This window comes from Ahaetulla prasina, chromosome 1 (genome assembly GCF_028640845.1).
Source record: "Ahaetulla prasina isolate Xishuangbanna chromosome 1, ASM2864084v1, whole genome shotgun sequence".
Lineage (NCBI taxonomy): Eukaryota > Metazoa > Chordata > Lepidosauria > Squamata > Colubridae > Ahaetulla > Ahaetulla prasina.
This window is the reverse complement of record NC_080539.1, coordinates 188,613,436-188,640,882: the sequence shown is the minus strand read 5'-3', so window position 1 is coordinate 188,640,882 and position 27,447 is coordinate 188,613,436. Positions and strand designations below refer to the sequence as shown.

The 27,447-nt window shown below is 41.4% G+C and overlaps 1 protein-coding gene across 3 annotated transcripts in view; it reads left to right on the top strand.

The window, feature by feature from the left end:
* The window catches only part of TRAF3IP1 (TRAF3 interacting protein 1), a 243,132-nt gene extending 221,825 nt beyond the window's left edge, over nt 1-21,307 (top strand). The window contains exons 14-15 of one of the 3 annotated variants that reach the window (XM_058185485.1): nt 16,911-17,134; nt 19,301-21,307. In XM_058185485.1, the coding sequence (XP_058041468.1) occupies nt 16,911-17,134; nt 19,301-19,460 (384 nt within the window). In that variant the 3' untranslated portion in view covers nt 19,461-21,307. The remainder of the gene's footprint in view (nt 1-16,910; nt 17,135-19,300) is intronic. The other 2 variants (XM_058185495.1, XM_058185504.1) reach the window with 2 other exon arrangements.
* Nucleotides 21,308-27,447: the final 6,140 nt, after the last annotated feature.

Below are 27,447 nucleotides of genomic sequence, written 5' to 3'. Positions count from 1 at the left end.
GAACCTGGGTCACAACACTATCCCTCACCGCAGGGCCCTTCCCCCGGGGCTGACGATCGGGATGCGGTCGAGCTGGGTTCTGCTCATGGAAGGCCTGCACCAGGTCAGGGGCATGAACGTCGGAGGCATCTACCCAGGAGAAATCAGTCCCGTATCCCTTCCACGCGATCAAATATTGGAAACGACCTTCAGCCAGCGGGAGTCTCAGACGCTGTGGACTTCGTATTCCTCCGATCCGCCCTCGGCGACAGTGACGGGTGCTGTTGGGCACTGAAGGGGACTCGGTGTGGCCTCAGGAACCAGAAGGGACCGTGAAAACGGGTGGATCCGCATGGATCGTGGCAGGTCAGTCGGTAGGCTACCGGGTTGATGACTGCCTCGACAGGGAACGGGCCGATGAATCGGTGGTCCAACTTCTTTACCGGGCGGTTGGACGGGAGGTGTTTGGTGGAGAGCCACACCGGTCTCCAACTGCCAGCGGGCGTTGCCCGTCGGGAGCGGTCGGCGGACCGTTTGTAATCCTCCTTGCCCGATTCAGCTGCTGACGTACCAACTGTTGGACCGCATGCAATTCCATCAGGAAGGTCTGCGTTCGGGAACAGGAGAGTCCGGTGGTGCCAGAGGAAGAGCTGGATGGTACCCCACATTGGCAAAGAACGGGGTCATCTGAGTAGAGGTGTGCTGTGAGTTGTTAAAAGCAAACTCCACCAGGGACAGGTAGTCGGCCCAGTTGTCCTGTTGCTGGTTGATGAAGCAACGGAGATACTGTTCCAGTATACCGATGACCTTCTCTGTACCCCGCCGGTCTCCGGATGGTGCGATGACGACAGACACACCTGCACCTCCAACGCGCCATCAGGCTCTTCCAGAAGCGGGCTGTGAACTGAACTCCGGGTCTGAAACCACCCTGTCCGGTAGACCATGGAGGCGGAAGATGTGCTGCAGAAAGAGACGGGCGTTTTGCGGCTGTGGGCAGTCCGCGGCATGGGATGAAGTGTGCCATCTTGGTGAGCATGTCCACCACCACCAGCACCGTGGTGAACCCAGAGGACGGCGGCAGGTCTGTCAGGAAGTCCATAGAGATCGCCCCAGGGTCTGTCGGTGTCGGCAAGGGCTGGAGGAGCCCGGGCGGGCCCCGTGGCGACCTTGGCTTGCCGCACGGTACGCAGGATGTCACATAGGCATGTATATCATGCCGCACTCGGGCCACCAAAAGGTCCGTGTCACCAGGTGGAGGGTCTTGAAGAACCCAAAATGTCCTGCTGCAGGGTTGTCGTGGCACTGGGTCATGACGAGGGCTCGAGTGGTCCTGTGGGCACATATAATCGCCTCAAACTTGAGTAAGTCCTCCTCCAAGGTCCAAGGAGGCGGCCCACCTCCTCCTTTGCTGCGACCAGGCGCCCTGGCGCTGCGCCTCGCACCTGGGCCCGCAAGTCCACTGGCTCCCGTGCTGCGGCCAAGGCTTCTGCCGCAGCACTGTCCGTGGAGGAAGGGGTCCTTGGCGAGAGGTACTCTGGCCGCGGGACAGGGCATCCGCCCTCCGGTTGTGACCGCTGGGAATGTAGGTCACGGAAGTTGAACCGGGCAAAACAACGACCACCGGATCTGCCGCTGGTTCAACTTCCGAGCTGTGGTGAGGTGCTCGAGATTCCGATGGTCCGCTCGGACCTCCACCTGTTGTCGGGCCCTCCAGATGGTGTCGCCAAGCCTCGAATGCAGCCTTGATAGCCAGCAACTCTTTTCCCAGATAGTGTAGTTGCGCCGGAAGGATTGAGTTTCCGGAGTAGTAAGCGCAGGGAAAAGTGTGCCACCATTCGCCGGAGCCTGTAGCACCGCTCCCAGAGCCACATTGACGCGCCTGTTTCCACCACAAAAGGCCGGAGCGGGTCGGGATGCCTCAGGACGGGTTCTGTGACGAAGGCTTTCTGAGGGCTGTGAATGCTTCTTGCCGCGGGGGACCCCACCGAACGCAACCTTCTTCCTGAGGAGCTGGGTAAGTGGAGCTGTGTGGCAAAGCCCGGGATGAAGGTCCGTAGTAGTTGGCGAAGCAAGCGCTGAACATCCTTCACCCGACGAGGGCTTCCCAGCTACACAAAGCTTCTACTTTACATGGGTCCATGGCTATGCCCTGGGCTAGATGATATGCCCGAGGAATTCTGGAAGTCCGGAAGAAGACACATTTCTCCAGCCGCATTGAGTTGTTGCTCCCGCAAGCGTTGCAGAACCAGACCGACGTGTCGGGTGGCTTTCCTGGACCGAGTAAATCAGGATGTCGGTCAGGTAGATAACCACGAACCGATCCAACATGTCTCGGAACACGCTGCTCATGAAGTGCTGGAAAACGGCGGGAGCGTTGGTCAACCCAAATGGCATGACAGTGTATTCGTAGTGTCCGTATCGGGTGCCGAATGCCGCCTTCCATTCGCCTCCTTCTCGCATCCGCACCAGGTTGTAGGCCCCCGGAGATCAAGCTTGGTGAAGATCGTGGCCTCCCGCAACCTTTCCAGTAGCTCCGGGATGAGCGGCAGGGGTAGCGATTCCGCACCGTAATGGCGTAGCCGCGGTAATCGCAGCATAGGCAAGTCCCCTGTCTTCTTCTTCACAAAGAGGACCGGGGCCGAGAGAGGGACTTTGAAGGCGGATGAACCTCGGGCCAGGTTTTTGTCCAGGAAGTCCCTGAGGGCGCCAACTCGGCCCGACATGGAATACAGGCGCCCCACAGGCAGTGGTGCTGGGCAGAAGGTCCACGGGCAATCGAGGGCCGGTGGGGTAGTCGGTCCGCCTCCTTCTCGCTGAACACGCCGGCTAAGTCCGCCAGCTCAGGAGGCAAGGTGATGGCAGCGGTGGGACGGGCCGGCACAGGTGTGGCGGATGTGATCGACGACTGCAGACTCGGAAAGAGATGGTGTTCGCGACCAGGCCACCTGAGGATCGTGGGTCCGGCCAGGCCAACCCAAGGACCACAGGAAAATGAAGGTCCGCGTGACATAAAACTGGATCGCCTCCTCATGGTCCCCAATAGCCAGGCGCAAAGGCTGGGTGGCAAATTTAATGGGGCCGGACACCAGTTCTCGCCCATCAATTGTCTCTACCCGCATCGGAGGGTCCACCGAACCACGGGACCGCAAACTGGGTCACAAAGGCCTGGTCCATAAAGTTTGTTGTGGCCCCTGAGTCCACCAGCGCATGCGCCTGGAGCCCGTCCGACTGGTTCCCCAACCATATCCGTGTGTCCAGAATCAGATGCCGAGGGGCCCAGAGTCTACTTCGCAACGCCCAGTGGGGCTTAGTACGTGCCCGACCTAGGGTTTCCCGAGGTCGGGCCTGCCCGCTTCCCGATTGGTCACGCTGTGATTCGGGGACGGCGTGTGCCCCACTCGCTTTCTGGGGCAAGAAGCAGCGGCGGCCGGGCTCCCCACAGTACAGGCACAATCCCCTTGGCGCCCGGTTCCGCCTCCTGGGCTGTCAGGCGAGATCTGGCCGCTCCCAACTCCATGGGCTCTTCCGCAGCGGTTACAAAACGGGGCGACCCTGGGTGCTGGTGGTGCAGGAAGTGGGGCACAGATGTCGACGGAGGGTCCCGGGGTGCGACGGGACGGTCGCCATTGCAGACGGGCATCGAGGCGGAGACAAAGGGCACCAAGTTGTCAAGGGTCCGGGCGCCCACGCGGGCCAGCTCGTCTTGCAATTCCTCTGAGAGTCCCTCCTGAACGCGCCCACCAGCGCTGCATCATTCCAGTCAGAGTCCTGGCACAAAAGACGACCGCGATGTACTCCTGCAGGGGCGTTCTTGACGGAGTTCCTTAAGGCGCCTGGTTGCCGCCAGCATTCGAACGGGTCCTCATACATGGTGCGCAGGTGCTGCCAAAACGCTGTTGGTCCGCCAGCAGGGGCTGTCCTGGAGCAAGAGGCGTGGCCCATCGAGCAGCCGAGCCGGAAAGAAGGTTAATCACGAAGGCCACCTTAGCCCGGTCGTCTGGGAAATCCTCTGGCCTCATAGCCATGTAGAGCTGGCACTGTCCCAAGAAGGTCGGGAACATCTCAGGCTGCCCAGAAAACTTATCCGCACGGTTATCGGGCACTGCGGCGAGGAGGAGGAGTGGGAGGATGGGGGGGGGCTGCAGGCACATTCCTGGCAGCAAGTTGGCCTGCCAAGTGAGCCACTTGCTGCTGGAGCTGTTGATTAGCTGCTTGTAGCTGCTCTAACTGCTGCTGTACCTGCTGCTGATCCATCTTTGGTAGAAGATGTTTTAGTCAGGTCTTGGACAAAATGTTCTGTTTCCCTTCCCCCAATACTCCCAGCAAAGAGTCCGTCAGAGGCCTTCCTTTTTTTTCCCTTTTATTTACATAGATACATGTCCTGGCCACGTCACCCACGGGCCTGCCAAGTTTCTGGAGATAACGAGGAAATTATAGATAAGGCCAGAATTACTCACGAATATATTCTTCCCTCCATTGAAATAGTTAGCTCGCGCCAATTCATTAGCTCGCGCCAACTCATTACTTTGTCCAAGACAAAAAACCAGGAAGTCCCGCCTCCTATTTATAGTCTCTGCAGATGTCACTGCATGACAATTATGACTTGGCTTTGTCCCAACTCTTCCGCTGCTGCGATTACGTCTACGTGACCTTGCATCGCTCCAAAACTGTTCTTGGGGCGTTGCCAAATCAGAAGGAGGCTCCATGGAATCAGGCTGTGCCGGCCCCTCCCCATCCCTTTGAGTGGGTGCCAGGGAGGGAAAGGGCTCAAGAGAAGCAGGGCTGGCCAGGTCTTCTCCCTCACTTTCTGAATCATCCGAGTCCAGGAGTCCAGGTCCAGGAACCTGGGTCACAACACGACCATGGTATCTTGCTGCGCTGGTTAGAGGGGTTGGGAGTGGGAGGCACCGTTTATCGGTGGTTCTCCTCCTACCTCTCTGACCGGACGCAGACGGTGTTGACAGGGGGGCAGAGATCGACTCCGAGGCGCCTCATGTGTGGGGTGCCGCAGGGGTCAATTCTCTTGCCTCTCCTGTTCAACATCTACATGAAGCCACTGGGTGAGATCATCAGTGGCGAAGGTTGTAGAGAGTGTGGTGGCATGTCAGCTACCCCAGTACCTGGATGAAACTGTCTATCTGGACCTGTTCCAGTCTGGCTTTCGGCCCGGGTACAGTACGGAGACGGCTTTGGTCGCGTTGCTGGATGATCTCTGGAGGGCCAGGGATAAGGGTTACTCCTCTGCCCTGGTCCTATTAGACCTCTCAGTGGCTTTCGATACCATCGACCATGGTATCTTGCTGCGCTGGTTAGAGGGGTTGGGAGTGGGAGGCACCGTTTATCGGTGGTTCTCCTCCTACCTCTCTGACCGGAGGCAGACGGTGTTGACAGGGGGGCAGAGATCGACTCCGAGGCACCTCATGTGTGGGGTGCCGCAGGGGTCAATTCTCTTGCCTCTCCTGTTCAACATCTACATGAAGCCACTGGGTGAGATCATCAGTGGTTATGGGGTGAGATACCAACTGTACGCTGATGACACACAGCTGTACTTTTCCACCCCAGGCCACCCCAACGAAGCTATCGAAGTACTGTCCCGGTGTCTGGAAGCCGTACGGGTCTGGATGGGGAGGAACAGGCTCAATCTTAATCCCTCCAAGCCGGAGTGGCTGTGGATGCCGGCACCCCGGTACAGTCAGCTGCAGCTGCCGCTGTCTGTTGGAGGCAAGTCATTGGCCCCGATGGAGAGGGTGCGCAACTTGGGCGTGCTCCTGGATGGGCGGTTGTCTTTCGAAGACCGTTTGACAGCCGTCTCCAGGAGAGCTTTTTATCAGGTTCGCCTGATCCGCCCGTTGCGCCCCTTCCTGGACCGGGATGCCCTATGCACGGTCACTCATGCTCTCGTTACCTCTCGTCTGGACTATTGCAATGCTCTCTACATGGGGCTCCCCTTGAAGAGTACCCGGAGACTCCAGTTAGTCCAGAATGCGGCTGCGCTGGTTATTTTTTTTCCATAAAAAAGTTTTATTTTTACAATCATGTCAAACAACTCATTCAATGTACAGTTTTATACAATTAGTCGGGCCTGCCCAGTCACCACCCCCCTTTTTAACACTCTTCCCTCTTCTACCTTCTTTTACTTTCCAGACCTTCCTCTCCTTCTCTTATCTACATCCTCTCCTCCCTCCACCCTACACCTTCCTTCTCCCTCTTCTACCTCTCTTCCTTCCTCTTCTCCTCTTTCCTACCTCCTACTCTCTCTTTCTCCCTCCCCACCGTTCTAAAATGGTAACTGGGCAGACCCGACCCTACATTAATTATATTTCTACATCTTCAATAATCCCTGTACATTAACCATCACTCCATCTCTAGCCTCAACCCCCCAATTCCCCTCCCCCTTACCCCCCACACCCCACCCCGACTTCCTAGAACAAAATGCAGGGTATCAAAACTAACAATCATAATCTAAAATAATTCCTAAATTATAATCTCTAGTCTCTCCACACTTAATCACACTCTCAATTCCCCTCTCCTTCAGAAATATATCTAATACAAAATATTTCCTAAATTTACTCATATGCTATTCGATATTTTTTTATCTGATACTTATTTTGAATATAATCAATCCACATTTTCCATTCTAAAATATATTTTTCTTGTGTATAGTCTTTCAAGTAAGCAGAGATTTTTGCCATTTCTGCCAGATTTGATACTTTAAGTGTCCATTCTTCAATTGTAGGTAATTCTTCTTTCTTCCAATATTGAGCAATCAAAAGTCTTGCGGCTGCGCTGGTTATTGAGGGAGCAGTTCGGAGCTCCCATGTAACACCTATCCTGCGCAGACTGCACTGGCTGCCTGTTGTCTTCCGGGTGCGCTTCAAGGTGTTAGTTACTACCTTTAAAGCGCTTCATGGCTTAGGACCGGGATACCTACGGGACCATCTACTGCCAACCTCTATCTCCCAACGACCGGTGCACTCTCACAGAGAGGGGCTCCTCAGGGTGCCATCAGCCAAGCAATGTCGGCTGGCGGCCCCCAGGGGGAGAGCCTTCTCTGTGGGGGCTCTACCCTATGGAACGAGCTTCCCCCTGGACTCCGACAAATACCTGACCTTAGGACCTTCCGCCGCGAACTTAAAACCTACTTATTTCGTCTTGCTGGACTCGCTTAAATTTTAAATTATCAAATTGATTTTATGGGTTTTAAATTTTTTGTGAATTTTAGAGGGTAATATTTTATCTATTTTTTTTTATTTTTTTTTATTACTTTTTTGCAACAAACAAACAAACAAAAAAAGAAAGTACATTATTACATCCTTGTGCTATACATAAAAAAAAGGAAGATTTGGGTCTTCGGATATATCCTCACGATCGCCAAAATCCACGTTCTCGAGTACAGGTACAAGCGTCCAATGTTCCAAGCGCAAAGTCCACAAAAGGTTTCCAAGTCTTCCAGAAAATATCTTCTTTATACACACCACTTCTAATTTTAATATCACATGTCATTTTATCATTTAAAGCTAATTTCCACATTTCAGAATTCCACTCTTCTATTCTAAAAATCACATCTAGTTTCCAATGTCTAGCTATTATAATTCTACCTATTATAATCATAATTCTAATCAATTCGTTTTCATATTTTGTTAATTCTATTTCCTTAATTACCAACAATAATATAGTTTCCACTCTCAATGTTATTACTTTCCCATCATTTCAAATATCATTTTCTCCAATTGTTGCCAAAACTTTTTAACCTTATCACATTTATACCACATATGTTCGTAAGTCCCCAATTCCATCTCACATCTCCAACATTTTTTACTAATTTTTTTATCCATTTGTGACAATCTTACTGGGGTCAAATACCATTTCCAAACAACTTTATAATTATGCTCTTTAATCCTTATAGATAAAGTTCTCATAATTCTACTATTCCAATTCACATTCCAATCTGATTCTGGTATTTCAATATTAAGATCTTTTTCCCAATTTGTCCTCATCACTCTTTGTAATTTTTCATCAGAATTTATAATCTTATAAACCCTACTAACGAGTCCCTTTAGCCCAATTTCATCTTTCATAATCCGAGATACTAAATATTCAAATTCAGTTTCACATCTATTTATCGAATAATTTTCCCTTAGTTTTTTTGTCCATTTTTCTATCTGTATTTTTTCAAACCAACTTAACTCCAATTTTTCAATAATTTCTTTATTCCTCCTTTCATTTTCCATAACTTTTATCCAATCTCTAATAATTTCTGTATTTTCCTCTTTAATCACTTCATTACATTTTATATTATTTTTAATTGGCCAAATTCCAATTGTCTCCCCCAAAAAGATTATATCCGGAATTAAAATTTTAACAAATTTATTCCACATTTTTTTTGTTTTTTTTTTGTTTACATTTATACCCCGCCCTTCTCCGAAGACTCAAGGCGGCTTACAGTGTATAAGGCAATAGTCTCATTCTATTTGTATATTTTTTTTACAAAGTCAACTTATTGCCCCCCCAAAAATCTGGGTCCTCATTTTACCTACCTTATAAAGGATGGAAGGCTGAGTCAACCTTGGGCCGGGCTCGAACCTGCAGTAATTGCAGGCTACTGTGTTCTTAATAACAGGCTTTTACCAGCGTGAGCTAAACCGGCCCTTAATCCCTTTAACCAATAACTTCTAATTACACATTTTGGGTTTGCTTTATCTAAAAACCACCTTGATCCAAATTTCTCTATATCCCTTAACTCTAAGTCTCTCCAATAGTTATCTTCACCTTTAAATATTTTTACCACTATCCGGATACCATACGCACAGTAATAATTAAATAATTTGGGGATTCCTAATCCACCTTCCTTTTGATTTTGATACCACATTTTCTTCACTAATCTAGGTCTTTTGCCACCATTACAAAATTTATCCAATTTTTTCTGATATCCTTCAATATCTTTCTCTGTCAAATTTAGCGGTAGCATCTCGAATAAAAAGTTGAACTTGGGCAGCAACATCATCTTACACATTGCAATTCTACCAAACCAAGACAACTTTAACATTTTATATTTGTCTATCTTCTTCTCAATTTCATTAATCACCACATCATAATTAAGTTTTTTCAATTCTTTAACCTTGAGTGAAAGCACTATACCCAAATATTTCAATGTGTTTTTAATCCTTATCCCAAATTGCTCTTGCATATTCTCACACTCATTACCATTACTATCCATCAATAATTCTGACTTTGACCAATTTACTTTCAGTCCTGTCATTTCCTCAAATTCTATCAAATGCTTATATATCTTTTTCAGGTCTTTTCTACATTTTCAAAATAATTAAAGTATCATCCGCATACAAATTTATCTTATACCCCTTATATCCTTCTAATTCTTCATCTTTTTCTATCATTTTTGTCAATATTTCCATAGCCAATAAAAATAATGTTGGGGACAAGGGACATCCTTGTCTCATACCTGCTTCTAATTTTATCTCTTCAGTTAATATTCCATTCACCTTCACTCTTGCACTGCTTTTTTGATACAATTTTGAAATAACATGTATAAACTTATTACCAAAGCCTAAAGCCTCCACAATTACTTTAATAGTTTCCCATTGTACAGAATCAAAAGCTTTAAAGATATCCAATGATACTATACCAATTTTATCACCATTATATTCAGCTACATCTATAATATTTAATACTCTTCTAACAATATCACTCATGTATCTACCCTTCACAAAACCTACTTGGTTATAGCTTATATATCTATCTATAAATCTATTTAATCTATTACTTATAATAGCAGTAAATATCTTTGCATCCTGATTAATTAAAGAAATGGGCCGATAGGACTCAATCCTTTCTAAATCTTTATCTGGTTTAGGAATTAGATATCACCGTTCTATTCCATGACGAAGGTACTTCTCCACCATGTAATATTCCATTGAATAATTTTTGCAATCTTGGTATTATTAATTTTTAAATTCTTTATAAAACTCAACAGGTAATCCATCCTCACCTGGAGCTTTCCTAATTTTAATTTTGTATTATTCCATTAATCTCATTTTGTGTTATATCTTCTTCCATCAATTCCTTATATGTTTGATCAATTTTCACCACATACTTTTCTAAATAGCTTTGCAATTTTCCCCGATTAATTGGTTTCTTTGAATATAGATTCTGAAAAAAATTTCTAACCACTTCACATTTCTCTAATTTTATAACATCTTATACCTCTGTCATCTATCAAAGCTCAATTTCTCTCTTCTCTTTTATTTTCGCCATCTTTGCCAATAATTTAGAATTTCTATTACTAAATTCAAAAATTCCTATTTAAATATCTCAAATTTAACTCTGTATCTTCTTCTATCATTTTATTTCTTAACATATTAAGCTCCTGAAGAATTTTTTTTTCTTTAGTAAGCAAAAATTGATTTTCCAATTCTTTAATCTGATTTTTATCTCTTTCCATTTTAATTTTATAATTTTTATATTTCCTACTTGATAATTTAATACTCTCCCCTCTAAACACCGCTTTCATCGCATCCCAAACAATTTCAAATTTAACCTCCCCATTATCATTTAATCTCCAACTTTCCTCCAGTTTTTTAAGTATCCATTTTTTATCCTTTTCATTTTTATACAGTTTCTCGTCATATCTCCAATAGCTTCTTTTTTTCTCAAAATTAAAATCTAAATCCACCATAACTTCTGCATGATCAGAATCTTTAAAAATTCCCACATCTACCTTATCCACATTATTCAACAAATCTTTAGAAAGAAAAATATAATCAATTCTAGAATATGTATTATATATCTTAGAGAAAAAAGTGTATACTCTCTCAATTCCTTTGACCTCTCTCCACACATCGACCACGCCGTTTCGAAGCATCCACATATTTAAAATCCCCATTTTATTTGCTCCTCCACAGCGGGTGGGATTAGTACTGTCTATTTTATCTCTAATTAAATTAAAATCCCCAGCCACAATTACTTTCCCTACACTTTCATTCTCCAAAATTTTTGTTATTTTTTCAAGAAATTCTCTTTGTTTTTCATTCGGTAAATATAAATTAACAAGTGTCACTTTTTCCTCATTAAGATTTCCAACAATTATTACATATCTTCCATCTTCATCCAAAATTACCTGATGTTTTTCAAAGTACACCCTATCTGATATCAGTGTTGCAACTCCTCTAGCTTTTGAAGTTCCAAATGCTTTTTCATATATTTGCATACCTTTTATATATATTCTATTTGAATCTTCAGATTTCTGATGGGTTTCTTGTAAAAATAAAATGTCTGGTAAATCCCTTTTAATCTTAAATTCCAATCTTCTTCTTTAATCTGATTCCCTGTACCCTTCACATTCCATGACATTATTTTTATAACTCCCATTTAAAATATAAATTTTTTAATCCTATCCCCGCATCTTCCTTTCTGTGCCCACAACCCAACATTAAACTACCATATAACCTATATTTAACATATAAACAACAATAAGAAAACAAACAAAAAACAAAAAACAAGACAAACAATAAAGTACAAACAATCTTCTTCCCCCACATCCTCATCGGTTTCGCCTCTATAAAGAGAATGGGTGAGAGGGGACGTGCCAATGCCCGGGCCACTTCTTTCGGGCTGTCTATTTAAATTCATCACTCAAAAAAAAAGATAGCGATGATTCTCTCCCGCATTAGGCTTCGTATTTTCCAAGACTCTTATCTGCTTCTTCTCCTGCTGTATCCTCACGACTTTTCTTCTGTTCAACCAACACAGGTGATATTTCTTTCCTCTTTAACCCTTTAGAGTCTTGCCCTCCAATAGCCCCTTTTTCTTCTTCTGGGATTGATGTTTCCGCGTATGTTCCACCCATCTTAAGCATTTGATCTTTTATCTCCATTAAATCCTCCATCTCAATCAGTCCAAGCTCCCGTAAATATAATAATGCATCTATATCTGGGGTAATTGTACGCATCCTTCCTTTATAAAAAAATTTCAATTGTTGTGGTGGCCTCCAATTATATTTAATTCCATTATCTCTCAAAACTTTTGTAATTGGTTTTAAAAAAAATCTCCATGCCCTTTCTTCTCTTGATATATCCGCGAAGACTTGAATAGTCTTCCCTTCAAACTTCAAAGCATCTCCCATCTCTCTCACCTTGGCCATAACTTCCAGCTTATCACCAAGATTTGCGAACCTGACAAGCACATTCCTGTTAGAGCCATTTTGCCTTCTATATCCAATTCTAAAAACACTTGCCAGGTCTGCTATTGTAAACGTAAGTTGCGTATCCAAATCATTAATCCATTTCAAAACCCGCTGTTTCAATTTATCCTCCTTTTCTTCCGAGATTCCTCTGATAACCAAATTATATTTCCTCATCTCTTCTTCCAAAAGACAAATTCTCTTATCTTGCTGCTCATTTTTATAAAATATTTTGCCAATTTGCCGATCTACTTTTGCCTCATGTACATGCATCTGCTCCATTTCATCTTTAATCATTATAATTTCCTCTCTTTGCTTCGCAAAGTTTTCATTCATCTCTTGCTTTAACTTTTTCATTTCGGATGTCAGTTCCAATGTCATATTATCCATACGCTCTGATAGTCCTGCTATTTTTTCCCCTATTTTATTTAAAGCTGCAGCAAGTTGCTGCGTTTCTGAGAGTTGTTGAGTCATTTTGAAAAAAATCAATTTTTTTTTCCCAAACTAGGATTCCAAACCAATTTTACAGAGGGTCTTAGTGAAGATCAAAGGACGGCAGTCTTTTAATTGAAGCGAAGCGGCTTATTTGCACTTGTTATCTCTCAAGTTTTCAAGGATAATCTCTCAATAACTTATGACTCATAGTCACTCCACAAAGAAACACAGAACCTCACAGCTAACATTAATCAGCGCCATTTTTTCTCCACGTCAGCAAAGCAGAAAGGAAAAGAAACCAACTTAAGCTTTGAAACAGAATCCTTTTTTTTTGTTTTCTGTGATATAAACAAGCTATTAATTTGCTCTCAAGAGAAAAAAAAAAATAAAGAAAAAATTATCCGCCCAGTAAAATCCTCTTGCTGCCAAACAGTCCAACAAAAGGTCAGTTTCTCTTCAATTAAATTCTTCTCATTAACAGATTCGGTCCTTAATATTCACTCCTTAGCCTCAGCAATAAAAAAAATTTTTTTTAACACAGAACACAATAGTTATAATTGGAAAAACAAAACACAGCAATTTATTCCAAACTTATCATGTCTGCCGGCCGGCTCGGTCATCCCACGCTGTAGAAACTCCTTAATTCAAGGGCTTTTCAGATGACCTACCAGTTTTAAATTCAATCTGCTGGGCTGTTAACACTTTCACTTCATGATTTATTAACTTTCATCCATAACAGTGCATTCCAAACAGCATAAATTCTCATAAATCTTCATTAATAAGCCCTGTGAAGTGAAGGAAAGGTCCTTACCCCGCCACGGTCATGGCCACGCCCTCGGTAATATTTTATCTATAAGTAGCCATATCAAATAGGTTTTTTAAGGGTTGTTTTTAGTTTTGTATTGTTGTTTTCTTTCTGTATTTTATTCTTGGCTGTACACCGCCCTGAGTCCTTCGGGAGAAGGGCGGTCTATAAATAAAAATATTCTATTCTATTCTATTCACATATGTGCGAGGGGAACCTTTACCTTTACCTTTAATTGGGCTGTACCTCATAAGGACTGGGAGAATATATTTTTAAAAATTGATTATTGTATTATCCAATGACATAACTTTTGCTAAAGTTATGTCCGTGATCCTCAGAGCCTGGATCTTCGGCTGATGTTATGTAATGCCCGGTCCGTGGTAAATAAAGCCCCCTTGATCTGTGATCTTATTCAGGGGGAGTCCGCGGACCTGATGGGCATTACGGAGACCTGGTTGGGGCCAGAGGGGGGGGGTGCCCCTCGTTGAACTATGCCCCCCAGGTTTCCGAGCATTCCATCAGCCGAGGGCCCAGGGTAGGGGTGGAGGGGTGGCGGTCGTCATGAAGGAAGATCTAGAGCCGAGGGAGGCCACTGTTCCTCAGATTGCCGGCTGTGAATCCCTTTATGTGAGGTGGGGCCATAGGAATCAGTTGGGCTTGTTGATCACGTATCTGGCTCCTTGCTGCGTGACCACAGCCCTGCCCGAGCTGCTGGAGTTATTTGCCATTGTGGCAGTTGAGACCCCCAGACTTATAGTTATGGGGGATTTCAACTTGCCATCAGCTGGCTTATCATCGACTGCAGCTCGGGAGTTCCAGGCTTCCATGACGGCCTTGGACCTGATACGAGTAAATGATGGCCCTACGCACATGGGGGGAGGCACGCTGGACCTGATTTATATCTCTGGTCAGTGGTTAAATGATCTGATACTAGACGATTTAGTAACAGAACCAATGTCATGGTCTGATCATTTTCTCCTTCGCCTAGACTTCCGAACCGCCACCCACCATCGCAGGGAGACGGAGCCTCTACGTTGGTTCCGTCCCAGGCGCCTGATGGACCCTGAGAGGTTCCTGACGGAGCTTGGGCCATTCCCTGAGGATCTGGCCCGCGGCACGACTGAGGAACTAGTTGCGGCCTGGGAATAGGCCGCGGCTGGGGCCTTGGACCGTGTCGTGCCTTTGCGGCCTCTGACCCGGCGCAGATCTCGACCGGCCCCTTGGTTCTCCGAGGGGCTGAGAGAGATGAAACGCCGGAGAAGACGCCTAGAGAGCACTTGGAGGTCCAGTTGTTCCGAAGCTGATCGGACACTAGTTAGGTCCTATTCTAGGACCTACCTAGTGGCAATGAGGGAGGCGAGGCGTTCCTACGCCTCCACCCTCATTGCGTCGGCAGATAACCGCCCGGCCGCCCTGTTTCGGGTGACCCGCTCCCTCCTTCATCAGGAGGTGCAGGATGACCCGTTACAGGGGCGTGCCGGGGAGGTTAGTGGTTATCTATACGACAAAATCGCTCAGCTCCGGGATGGTCTGGACCGAAATTGGGATGATCCAAGCGAGGGAGAGGAGGCACGTCTTGTTGAGCCTGTTTGGGATGGGTTTGACCCTGTGGCTCCCGAGGACGTGGACAGGTTGTTGGGGAAGCTCCGCGCCACTACATGTTTATTGGATCCGTGTCCTTCCTGGCTGGTGCTGGCTACTCAGGAGGTGACACGAGGCTGGCTCCAGAGGATTATAAATGCTTCTTTGTTGGAAGGGGTTTTCCCTGCCGCCTTGAAAGAGGCGGTGGTGAGACCCCTCCTTAAGAAGCCCTCTTTGGACCCGGCTATTTTGGGAAACTATCGGCCAGTCTCCAACCTTCGCTTTGTTGCGAAGGTTGTAGAGAGTGCTGTGGCGCATCAGCTACCCCAATACCTGGAAGAATCCGTCTATCTAGACCCGTTCCAGTCCGGCTTCCGACCTGGTTACAGCACGGAGACAGCTTTGGTCGCATTGGTGGATGATCTCTGGAGGGCCAGGGACAGGGGTTATTCCTCTGCCCTGGTCCTATTAGACCTCTCAGCGGCTTTTGATACCATCGACCATGGTATCTTGCTGCGCCGGCTGGGGATTGGGAGTGAGGCACCGTTTATCGGTGGTTCTCCTCCTATCTCTCCGACCGGTCGCAGACGGTGTTGACAGGGGGCAGAGGTCACCGCGAGGGCCCTCACTTGTGGGGTGCCGCAGGGGTCGATTCTCTCGCCCCTTCTGTTCAACATCTACATGAAGCCGTTGGGTGAGATCATCAGTGGCTTTGGGGTGAAGTACCATCAGTACGCTGATGACACTCAGCTGTACTTCTCCACCCCAGGTCACCCCAATGAAGTTGTCGAAGTGTTGTCCCGGTGCTTGGAAGCCGTACGGGTCTGGATGGGGAGAAACAGGCTCAAGCTCAATCCCTCCAAGACGGAGTGGCTGTGGATGCCGGCATCTCGATTCAGTCAGCTGCAGCTGCAGCTGACTATTGGAGGCGAGTTATTGGCCCCAAAGGATAGGGTGCGCAACTTAGGTGTCCTCCTGGATGATCGGCTGTCGTTTGAAGACCATTTGACGGCCGTCTCCAGGGGGGCCTTCCACCAGGTCCGCCTGGTTCGGCAGTTGCGCCCCTTCCTTGATCGAGATGCCTTGTGCACAGTCACTCATGCACTCGTTACCTCTCGCTTGGATTATTGTAATGCTCTCTACATGGGGCTCCCTTAAGGTGCACCAAGGCTTCAGCTAGTCCAGAATGCAGCTGCGCGGTGATAGAGGAGGATCTCGTACCTCCCACGTAACACCCTCCCGCGCAGACTGCACTGGCTGCCTGTCGCTGCACTTGGTTTTGGTTATGACCTTTAAAGCGCCCATGGCTTAGGGCCTGGGTACTTACGGGACCGCCTACTGTTACCATATGCCTCCCACCCACCCGCACGCTCTCACACAGAGGACTTCTCAGGTGCCGTCCGCAAGCAATGTCGGTTGGCGGCCCCAGGAAGGTCCTTCTGTGGGGGCTCCCACACTCTGGAACGAACTTCCCCCGGGTTTACGCCAAATACCTGACCTTCGGACCTTTCGCCGCGAACTGAAGACGCATCTTTTTATTCGCGCGGGGCTGGCTTAAATTTTATGGATTGTATAGTTTTATTATTAATTTTAAATGGGGTTTTAATTTCTATATATTTTAAAATTTTAGGCACATTATAATAAGTTTTTTAATTTTGCATTTTATAGATTATTGTCTTGTCTGTTTTTATTTGCCTGTACACCGCCCTGAGTCCTTCGGGAGAAGGGCGGTATAAAAATCAAATAAATGAAATGAAATGAAATGAAATATCATATCTCTGCATTTGATATTATTTACTTGATTTATATTCCTTGTCTCCTTATGAAATGAGCACTGTTTCACTGATGCTTCTAAAACATATTTTTATTTATTTTTCCCATTGATTGATATCTGAACTTTTTAAAAACTCTTAGGAGAAGCCACTTTTATCAGAAGCAGCAAAGAGAAAAGAAAAAGATTTAGCAGCTAAAGAAATAGAGAAATTTCGTGGCTCTATTCAGGCTCTTTGTCTGAGTGCTCTCCCTCTTGGTAAAATAATGGACTATATTCAAGAAGATGTAGATGCCATGAAAAATGAGCTTCAGACATGGCAGAATGAAAATAAAGAACTTGAAGAAACCCTGCAGAAGGAACAAGGGTAAGAATCTTTTAAAAACAATTGCAATAAAAGATGAGTTTAATCCAAAGAGTCATAGGGTTTTATCTACAAGACAAATCTGAACTGGATGTGTTTCTTTGACTGGATATGCAAAACTGAGAAAGAGGGCAGACTAGAAGAGTTCTAAGACTTTTGTAGCAAAACACTGAGGGCAAAGACATAGTAACCTTAAAAACTTCATGGGTATGTGGGAAAGAAAATTCTCTCTCAAGCTACCAGGTCATTCTATAGTAATAAGCACAAACATGTGGGTTCTTATGTTTCTAGGAAGAAAGCACAGTGCCAGGTTGAACATAAGTAAACTGCTTGCCTCTCACAATTCAACTTTGCAGCAGGCAAAGATTAATAAATGCAGTAGTGCTCTACCATCCCAGGCCTACCTGCAGTTTGAGCCAGATAGCCTTCTAGCCTTATCTGCAATTTCCACTTAAAGTTGAAGAGATACTCTCTACAATATTCCTGTTACTTTATTATTAATGACAGATGTAGTTGTTTTCTTGCAGCAAAATGTTAGTGTTTAATTCTGTAAAGGAAGGGATGATAAAATAAGTACTACATTTAAGTATTGATAGTCTATCATCCAACATACTGTTGAATTAATCGAGCCAGTTTTCTGTTGTGGATAAAGGCACAAGGCCAGATACCAGGATATTGTTGAGTTCTAGTCCTGCCTTAGGCATGATGCTAGCTGAATTATGCCAGTCACTCACTCTCAGCAAATGCTGCCAAGAAAACTAAATGGATTTGTCCAGGCAGACTTCCAAAATCAAGCAGACATACTGTGTGTGTATGTTCATATATATGTGCACACGTACACACATCTAATTATCATACAAACTATTTGATACTGAGAATTAACTGAAAAGAACTAAACATATGAAGCATGAAGAATACCTGGGTTATTCTTTATTATATTGTTACTTGTTGCTGACCTTTGTTATGACATAAATAGTATAAGACAAAACATTATTGATGCATTTGTCCATCAGCTTTGTAAGATGAATCGCCTTCATTTTACAATCTAGTGGAAAATACTTAAGAATACTTGCTTAAACTCTTGTTTTAGTTCAGTCTGTATGACTTTCTTTTCTCCTTTACTTCCAGCTCAGTAAAATCTCAAAATAACTTTATTACAGTTAATTCTCCTCTTACAATCACAATTGTGCCTAGAATTTTGGTTGTAAATCATGGTAATTAAATGAGACACCCATGCTGATCATACTCAATGATCACAATCATTGCAGTTGTTAAACAACTGTACATGGTGCTTTGGAGGTGGGAGAGAAGTCTTGGGAGCCCCAGTGCCCACTGGCATGAAGAAACCGGACATGGACAGAAGCCCTTGGCCAGCTAGGCCCAGCACTGCCTTCTCCCTTTCCAACTACCCATTCTTGTTCTTAGCCAGCCTTTATAAATATTGCCTCTCTAGCCTTAAGAAAATTGCCTTCACTAGCTCTCTAACTCAGCCCTGCAACAGGTGGTGGGTGTTCTTATGAGCATCTGCAAGGGAAGGATGTGGACCTTGGATGTGTTGAGGCAAAGTAGGTGGGGTGGGAGGCCAGGCTTTTTGGGAGTGGTGAGGGGATGGCAGGAGAAGCTAGTTAGCTGAAGCCCTTTGGGAGGGGAAGGGATGAAGTCTTCTTGGAGTTGGAGGGAGGCAGAAGGATTTCATACAGCTAGTCTAGCTGCTTGAGGTATTCCAGGAGTGGGAGGGGGCGGAACAGGTTTCCTGGGAGTAAGGGGAGGTACAGCCCGTGCATTGCTGGGCAGAGCCAGCAAGGTGTCCTGATATGTGGAAGATTTCCAGGTACCAGAGCCTAGTTGTTCAAGCCTCATGGTTCACAGAGGGGGAGTTGCAGCACTCCTGCAGTCATAAGGATGGATGCGCTGCCAAGCGCCTGAATTTTGATTACATGACCACAGGGCATTGTCATGATCAGAAGTTCAGGCAGAGGTCATCACTTCGTTTCTTCAATGCCTTTGTAATTTTGAACAGTCCTCAAACAGTTGTAAATGGAGGACTACCCGTATATACTGCTGTGAGCTCATTTTCTTACCCTTGAATCAAATGCAATTATATACAGTATCCAGAACAGATTTACATTAGTTTTACAATGTATAGTTTGCTGTTTTTATCTTTTTCAGAATCACAGATAGTGTTGTGGAACCCTTAAAAATAGAACTTACTGAGTTGGATCAACTGATCAAAGATGAAGAAGACAAGATTTATACTAAGAGAGCTAATGTTTTAAAAAACAATGAAAAAATTCAGAAGATGGTTCATATTATCAACTCAAGAAGGTGAACAGTGGAAGGCTGAACCTATTATATTGTTTGCAAATAAAATTACAATACAATAGCTAATACAACTTCAAGTATTTGAACAATTGTGAATGGTTTTCTTGAAAAATACTAGTTGTAGTTTTTAAAGTGCAAAATATTTACTGTATTTAATCTGTTGTGGTTGGTTTTTCTGCTACTTTAATATCAATACCCCTAATTTGTAGCTTTTTGTTCTATAAGACATTTTTCTTTATACAGAGTATGGGATTTGAGAAGATTGCAGCTGTGATTATCTTAGAATCCTTGGAAAATTTGTATTGGAATTCTTGCAGGTTCAGGAAAAACACCGTATACCTTTGTGGTATCGTAAGGAACAAAAAGTAAGAAGTTGACCCCATAAGAAAATTTGTAATAAAATTCTTACAGTTCAAGATAAAAATGCAGTTTACTTTTGTTTAAGACATCTTGTAACCTAGAGAAAACAAGATATTGATCTGAACATATTGGTTACATTTATAAGGTAATATACATTTGCAATGTACATTTACACCCTACTTCTCTCTCTTTCGCCCTCTTTCTCTCATATTCTCATATTAAGTCATTCCAAAAGAATTATGGAAATTGCATACATTTATGCTTGGGATTGTGGATTTTGCTGTTCCTATATAGTTTTAAAATGTCTTTTACAAACAAAAAAGTCACAAATAATGGAAAATTTGCTGGGCAACCAAATTATATGGTTTCTAGGACACTAACTTCATCTAATGCCATCTTAGATTTGGGAAGGAATGTAAATGCACACATCTTAAGAAAAAATACAGCACCTCAATTTAGCATGGTAATGCTTGTTCTGAGAATACTTTTTCTAAGATCCTCAACCATGTGAAGTCCTGTAAGTTTATAATTACCATTTAAAAATAGCAGAATTCAAAAGTAAGTATTTCCCTTTTCACAACTCAGTTTTACATTTGAAAGATACCTGAGACAACCTATCTTGAAGAGAGTTTGACATCTGTCTACTGTCTCTCTGATGAATTGATGAATATAAATATAAACTGAATGTTTTTTTGTTTTTTGAAACTATATTTGTTAATGAATTGATTTAAGAAAATTCATGTTTCCATTTGGAAATCTATCATTTCTTTGCTAGTGAAGTTATATTTCTCATGGGTTAAGTATACTTTATGGACCAGAAGTATAAGTATACGATGTGGAACAGAAAGGTAATTTAATATGTGCATATTGAAGGGGAGGGGTTGATTAATAAATATAGAAGACAGTACTAATAGTTGGGAAAGTATGCTTGTTGCAATATTTAAAATTCTACCATATGTTGTAATACATTTTAACCATATGATTCTCTAAATTTTGATTGGAAATAAGTTTTAAATAACTGAAATAATCATTACTGCAAAATCAGTAAGTATTTTCTTGATTTAAACACTTCTTTTGAGTTATGTTATATTAATTAAATTGTCCTTAATTAAGATGGATTCCACATTTCCAACTATTTCCAAACGTTTGTTTAAATATATATCTCAAGTTAAATATTATCAAAGTAGAATACATGTTCACTTTGCTTAAACTATAAATCTGTAGTTTTAGAAAAGGAATAGTAAAAAAAATTGGATCAAATATATTATCATAGATGTTTTCATCCTAAAGTTGCCACTTAAATTACATATTATTATAAGACATTTGAAGTTTAATATAATATCTGAAATTTCCTTTTATTTTCTACTCTTTAGGATTATATATTGTTACAAGAGTCCAATTTTATCTATCAGTAAAATGTACAGGATACATTTGGATATCATTTGGATTTTATTTTTTTCTATAAAATTAATAAATTGTCTATTTTTGTATGAACATTGTTTGCATAGTTATTTGGGGGGAAATATTTTATATAAACAACTAATATTAAAACTTATTGCATCTTTGTATCTATTGTGAATCCTTCCATTATTGTGCATAAAGTAGTCTTGCTGCATTCAACATGTATAGCATCAAAGTTCCAACTTTTTTCCCCAGGTCTTTTTCCATTAAACCCAAAAGAAAAATTTCTGATTTTATCTTTATATTAATTTTAAGAACTTTGTGTTAGAATATGAATTCTATTCCAATATTTCTTTGTTTTAACACATGTCTACCATAAATGATAAAATGTCCTTTCTCTATATTTATTTTTCCAACATTCATTTGAAATACCTTTATACATTCTAGATAACTTGTCTGGTGTTAAATACCAGCGATACATCATCTTATATAAATTTTCTTTTAAATTGTAATTTAATGTAAATGTTAAACTTTCATCCATGTATTGTTAAAGCATAACATATCCAAAATTCCTTTCCCCCGAATCATACAGTTCACTTTCCAAATTGCTTTTCTGAAAAAGGCTTCCTGGGGGAACATCCAGAGAGGCATCTTTACAAAAAACCTTGTTTTATATTTATTCCAAACTCTTAGAATGGTAAAACTAACAAAATGGTTGTTAAAATCAACATTTACTTTACATTTGTCATACCATAAATAGCTAACCCTTATAACCTTAATGACCTTCTAAATCAAGTAGCCTCTTAAAAATAAGAAGTTCACCAACTCTTTTAGCAAGACCAAACAACAAGCACCAAAATACAGTTTCCAATCTGGTAAAACCAAACACCCCTCTTTCCTTAGCATCTTGCAATAGTTTATATCTAATTCTTGATTTTTTCCCCTTGCCATATAAACTTGGAAATATCCATCTGCCATTGTTTAAATGGAATATCAGTTGCAAGTATTGGTAATGTCTGAAACAGAAAAAGCATCTTTGGTAAGGCATTCATCTTATGAGGGTGAAGGTTCGTTCTCCAAGCTTGTGGATTGGTTTCTGAATGTTTTCTTATCAGGCTAGGTAACATCTTCAGCAAAGTTTAGGGGATGCCCATGGGCCCGCAGAATCAGGAAAACCACATTTCCAGGATACACTCTGTCTGAGCAGTTAGTCCAAGGCCTTTCTTGTAATTCTTAGGAGGCCTATTATAGCAAATGCTGATTTCCCACTCAGCCAAAAAGCTTCAATTTTAAGGCAGACATTGAATGTGAAAAACAAACATATTCATGTTGTCTCTGGCCTGGAGAAGCAGGAAAACCACTTCTTTCCAGGATCCACTATTTTTTTGACAAGTTAGTCCAGATATGACAAACTTTTCATTTCCTTTTGTTTTCAAGAGATTGGTGATTGTCAGGGCAATCTTTGCAAATGAGGGGATGAACTGGCGATAGAAATTAGCAAATCCCAAGAAACTCTGCAATTGTTTGCGGGCGCGCGGAGGTGCCCATTTCAGCACGGCTCGGACCTTCCCTGGATCCATTTCCAATCCCTCAGGAGATATACGATATCCCAAATAGTCAATTTTTGTTTGATGAAATTCACATTTGGACAGTTTCGCATATAGTTCTGCAGCCAACAGTTTTTTGAGCACTGCTGTTACTAGTTTCACATGTTCGTGAATCTCCAAGTAGATAAGGATGTCAGCAAGATAAACCAGAACCCCGTTAAACAGGTGTTCATGGAGCACTTCATTTATCAATTGCATGAACACCGCAGGGCAGGGGTGAAATGCTCCCAGTTCGGACCAGCTTGCGCAATCCGGTAGTGATGGCGGCTGCTGGTTCAGAGGACCGGTAGCAAAAATCCCTGGCCCTGCCCCTCTGCCTCTGCTGAGCCACACCATCAGCAGAGGGTTTTTTTACTTTTAAAAGCCAGCTTTGCTTCAGCCGAAACATGCTTTTAAAAGTAAAAAAAAACCTTTGAGGAGCCCGCCCCTCAGCTGATATCGGCAGAGCCTTTAAACTTTTTTTAAAAAATTAAAGTCTCCTCTGGCGATCTCACCTGAGTTCCTCATCAGCAGAACCTTACTTGTACTCTTACTTGTAGAAACATGGAGTAGAGATTCTAAGGCACTTAACTGATTATTGATGAACGCATGGCTTTTTTTGCAGCCCGAAAGCAATTTCACTTTCAGCCCAGACAGAATCAATTGCTTAGCTAATCTATTTCCTTTGTGGAAATGCTGGTTGGCTTTGCTGGCTGACGAACTCTGGGAATTGAAGTCCACATAAAATAAAATAAAATAATAAAATAAAATATTTGTGCAGCTTTCTGAGATTTGGTGTGTTTCTGTAGTGTTTCACTCTAACTACACAAACACACAAAATCTCAGAAAGCTGTATGTGGCATTTTGTGTGTGTTTGTGTGTGTGAGTGTGTGTGTGTGTGAGTTGTGTTGTGTGTGTAAAGTGTGAAAGTTGGTTTTTGAGGTTTTGTGGCTGTGTGAAGTGTGAAGTGCAGCTGCTTTTACATTGTATGCGAGTCAGTTGTGTTGTGTGTGTGTAAAGTGTGAAAGTTAGTTTTTGGTACCTCTTACTGTTTTTTATACTTTGTTTCTTATTTTTATTATTTATGCGCTCTCACAGGGAGGGACTCCTCAGGGTGCCGTCAGCTAGGCAGTGTCGTCTGGCGACGCCCAGGGGAAGGGCCTTCTCTGTGGGGGCTCCCGCCCTCTGGAACGAGCTCCCCCCAGGACTCCGTCAACTTCCGGACCTTCGTACCTTCCGTCGCGAGCTCAAGACACATTTATTCATCTGTGCAGGACTGGCTTAGATTTTAAATTCTATAGGGGTTTTAATTGATTTTAATATTTATATTTCTATTTTTAATGATAGGGCATTGGAATAAGTTTTTTAAAGATTATTTTAATTTTATGTATCGATGTTTTATATGCCTGTGAACCGCCCTGAGTCCTTTGGGAGATAGGGCGGTATATAAATTTAAATAATAATAAAAAAATAAATAAATAAATTGTTATTGGCCACGCCCACCCAGTCCTCTGACTACCAAGCCACGCCCACCAATTAAGCCACGCCCACAGAACTGGTAAGGAAAATTTTTAGATTTCACCCCTGCTGCAGGGGTTGATTTTCCTGACTCTGGGAAACAGGAATATGTGTTTCCGGAGCAAATCTGAGCTCTGTGTGAAAAGTTAGGTTTTCACAGACATTTCAGGGAAAGCTATATCCCTGAAATGGCTGAAAGATTCAATTCAGCCAGAAAATCTCACTTTTCACACAGAGCTCAGATTTGCAAAGGAAACACAGATTCATGTTTTCCAGGGTCTCGAAACCCCAAATCACACTTGAATTTCAGATCTGAGCTTTCCCTGAGAAGTTTCAGCAAGCGATATCTCTGATATAGCGGAAAGGCTCAATTCAGCCAGAAAACCTCACTTTTCTCACAGAGCTAAGATTTGCAAAGGAAACACAGATTCATGTTCCCCGCAGTCTGGAAACCCCAAATCACGCTTGATTTTCAGATCTGAGCTTTCCGTGAGAAGTTACAGTAAGCTATAAATCTGAAATGGCAAAGGTCTCAATTTAGTCAGAAAATCTAACTTTTCACACAGAGCTCAGATTTGAAAAGGAAACAGAAAATTCTCTTCCTGAAACTATTGTATGCGACCTATTCCTTAACACTACTCTTCGATTCTTACTATGCTACAGAGCCCCTGACTATGACATTAACCATGCAAATATGCTAACCTCAATGCTAACATGGGCTACCTCTTGCCCATATCCTCTCATCTTCCTGGGTGACCTAAATCTACTGGATAACTAATGAATGTTCAACTGACCCAATCCATACTACACTATACAACGCTGTTAAAAACCAACAACTTGTAACCAATAATACAAGACTCAACAACTGCCTTGATCTCATCTTCTATAACAACCCAAATTCAATTTACGGACTACAAATTAAAGAACCTTTTTCCAACAGTGACCACTGCATGATTGATTTTCGTCTCAACATACGTCCATACTTAAATCGTCATAACAACAGTATTCCCAACTACAACTTCAAAAAAGCCAATTACGACCTTATAAACAACGATCTTTCATTTCTGGACTGGCAAAATCTATTTGCAACCTGCATAACCGCTGAAGACCATTATAGAGTCTTCCTACTTGCGATCAATAGAGACATTAAACTATATGTACCACAAATGACTACCATGATCAGGAAAAGCAAACTACCCATATCAATAAAAAAGCTTCAATCAAAAAAAAATATCCCTCTGGAGAAGAAACAAAAAAGGCTATGTTGCAAATTTCAAAATGCACTACAGAAATATATGCAACCAAATTAAAACTGAATGCACAAATTACCACACCAAGCAAAAAGAGAACCTTCTGCGCACAAATTCCAATCGTGCCTTTTATAATTTTGTTAACAATAAACTTAAAGACTCAAGATCCATCCCACCACTAAAAGATTCTAACAACAAAGATTGCAATGACGAAAAAGTTAAAGCAAACCTCTTCAACATTTTCTTTGGCTCAGTTTTTGTTAACTCCGATAACACACATCCGACATTCCACAAACGTACCAGCAATGATTATGATGACTTAACTCATATAGATTTCACAGAAGATAATGTTGGAAAAGCTCTTCATAACTTAAAACCATCGCTAACTATTGGACCCAATGGACTATGTGCATACTTCTTAAAAAAACTTTCCATTAATATAGCAGAACCCCTAAGTATAATTTTTGATAAAGCCTTAACAACCAGTTCCCATATATAATATAATTATATGATATTTATTATATAATTATAATTAATACTTAATTATATAACTATAATTATATAATTATAATTTTAATTAATTGTAATTAATAATTAATAACTAAATAAATAATTAAAAATAATTAATTAATTAATAATAATTATAGTTATAATTATTAATTATTATTAATTATATAATAATTAATATTAATTATATAATTATATAATTATAAATAATTATAATTATGAAATAATTATTTCATAATTATAAATAATTATAATTATAATTATAATTATAAATAATTATAAATTATATAATTATATAATTATTAATTAATTAATTATTAGTTAATTAATTATTAATTAATAATTATAATTAATTATTAATTATATAATTATAATATAATTATTATAATTATAATTAATTAATTAATAATTAATTAATAATAAAATTAATAAATAACTAATTAATACTATAATTATAATTATATAGTAATTAATATTAATTATATAATTATATAATTATAAATAATTATAATTGTGAAATAATTATGAAATTATGAAATAATTTAAACTCATTTCTGTTAGATAGAGATGAATGAATGAATGAACAGAACACTGGACTTTAAAAAATAAATATATAATTATATATAATTATATATAATTATATATAATTATATATAATTATATATAATTATATATAATTATATATAATTATATATAATTATATATAATTATATATTAATATATAATTATATAATTATAATAATTAATATTAATTAATTCATTAATAATTATAATTATCAATAAAAAGCTTCAATCAAAAAAATATCCTCTGGAGAAGAAACAAAAGGCTATGTTGCAAATTTCAAAATGCACTACAGAAATATATGCAACCAAATTAAAACTGAATGCACAAATTACCACACCAAGCAAAAGAGAACCTTCTACAAATTCCAATCGTGCCTTTTATAATTTTGTTAACAATAAACTTAAAGACTCAAGATCCATCCCACCACTGCTTCTGAGATAATTATGAAATAATTACTTCATAATTATAATCATAAATAATTATAATTATAAATAATTATAATCATAAATAATTATAATTCTGAAATAATTATGAAATAATTACTTCATAATTATAATTATAATTAATATAATTATAAATAGTTATAATTATGAAATTATGAAATAATTACTTCATAATTATAATATAATTATTAATTATACAATTATATAATAATTATGAAATAATTTAAACTCATTTCTGTTAGATAGAGCTTGAGCAGAATGAACAGAACACTGGACTTTAAAAACTTTCCATTAATATAGCAGAACCCCTAAGTATAATTTTGATAAAGCCTTAACAACCAGTTCCCATATATAATATAATTAA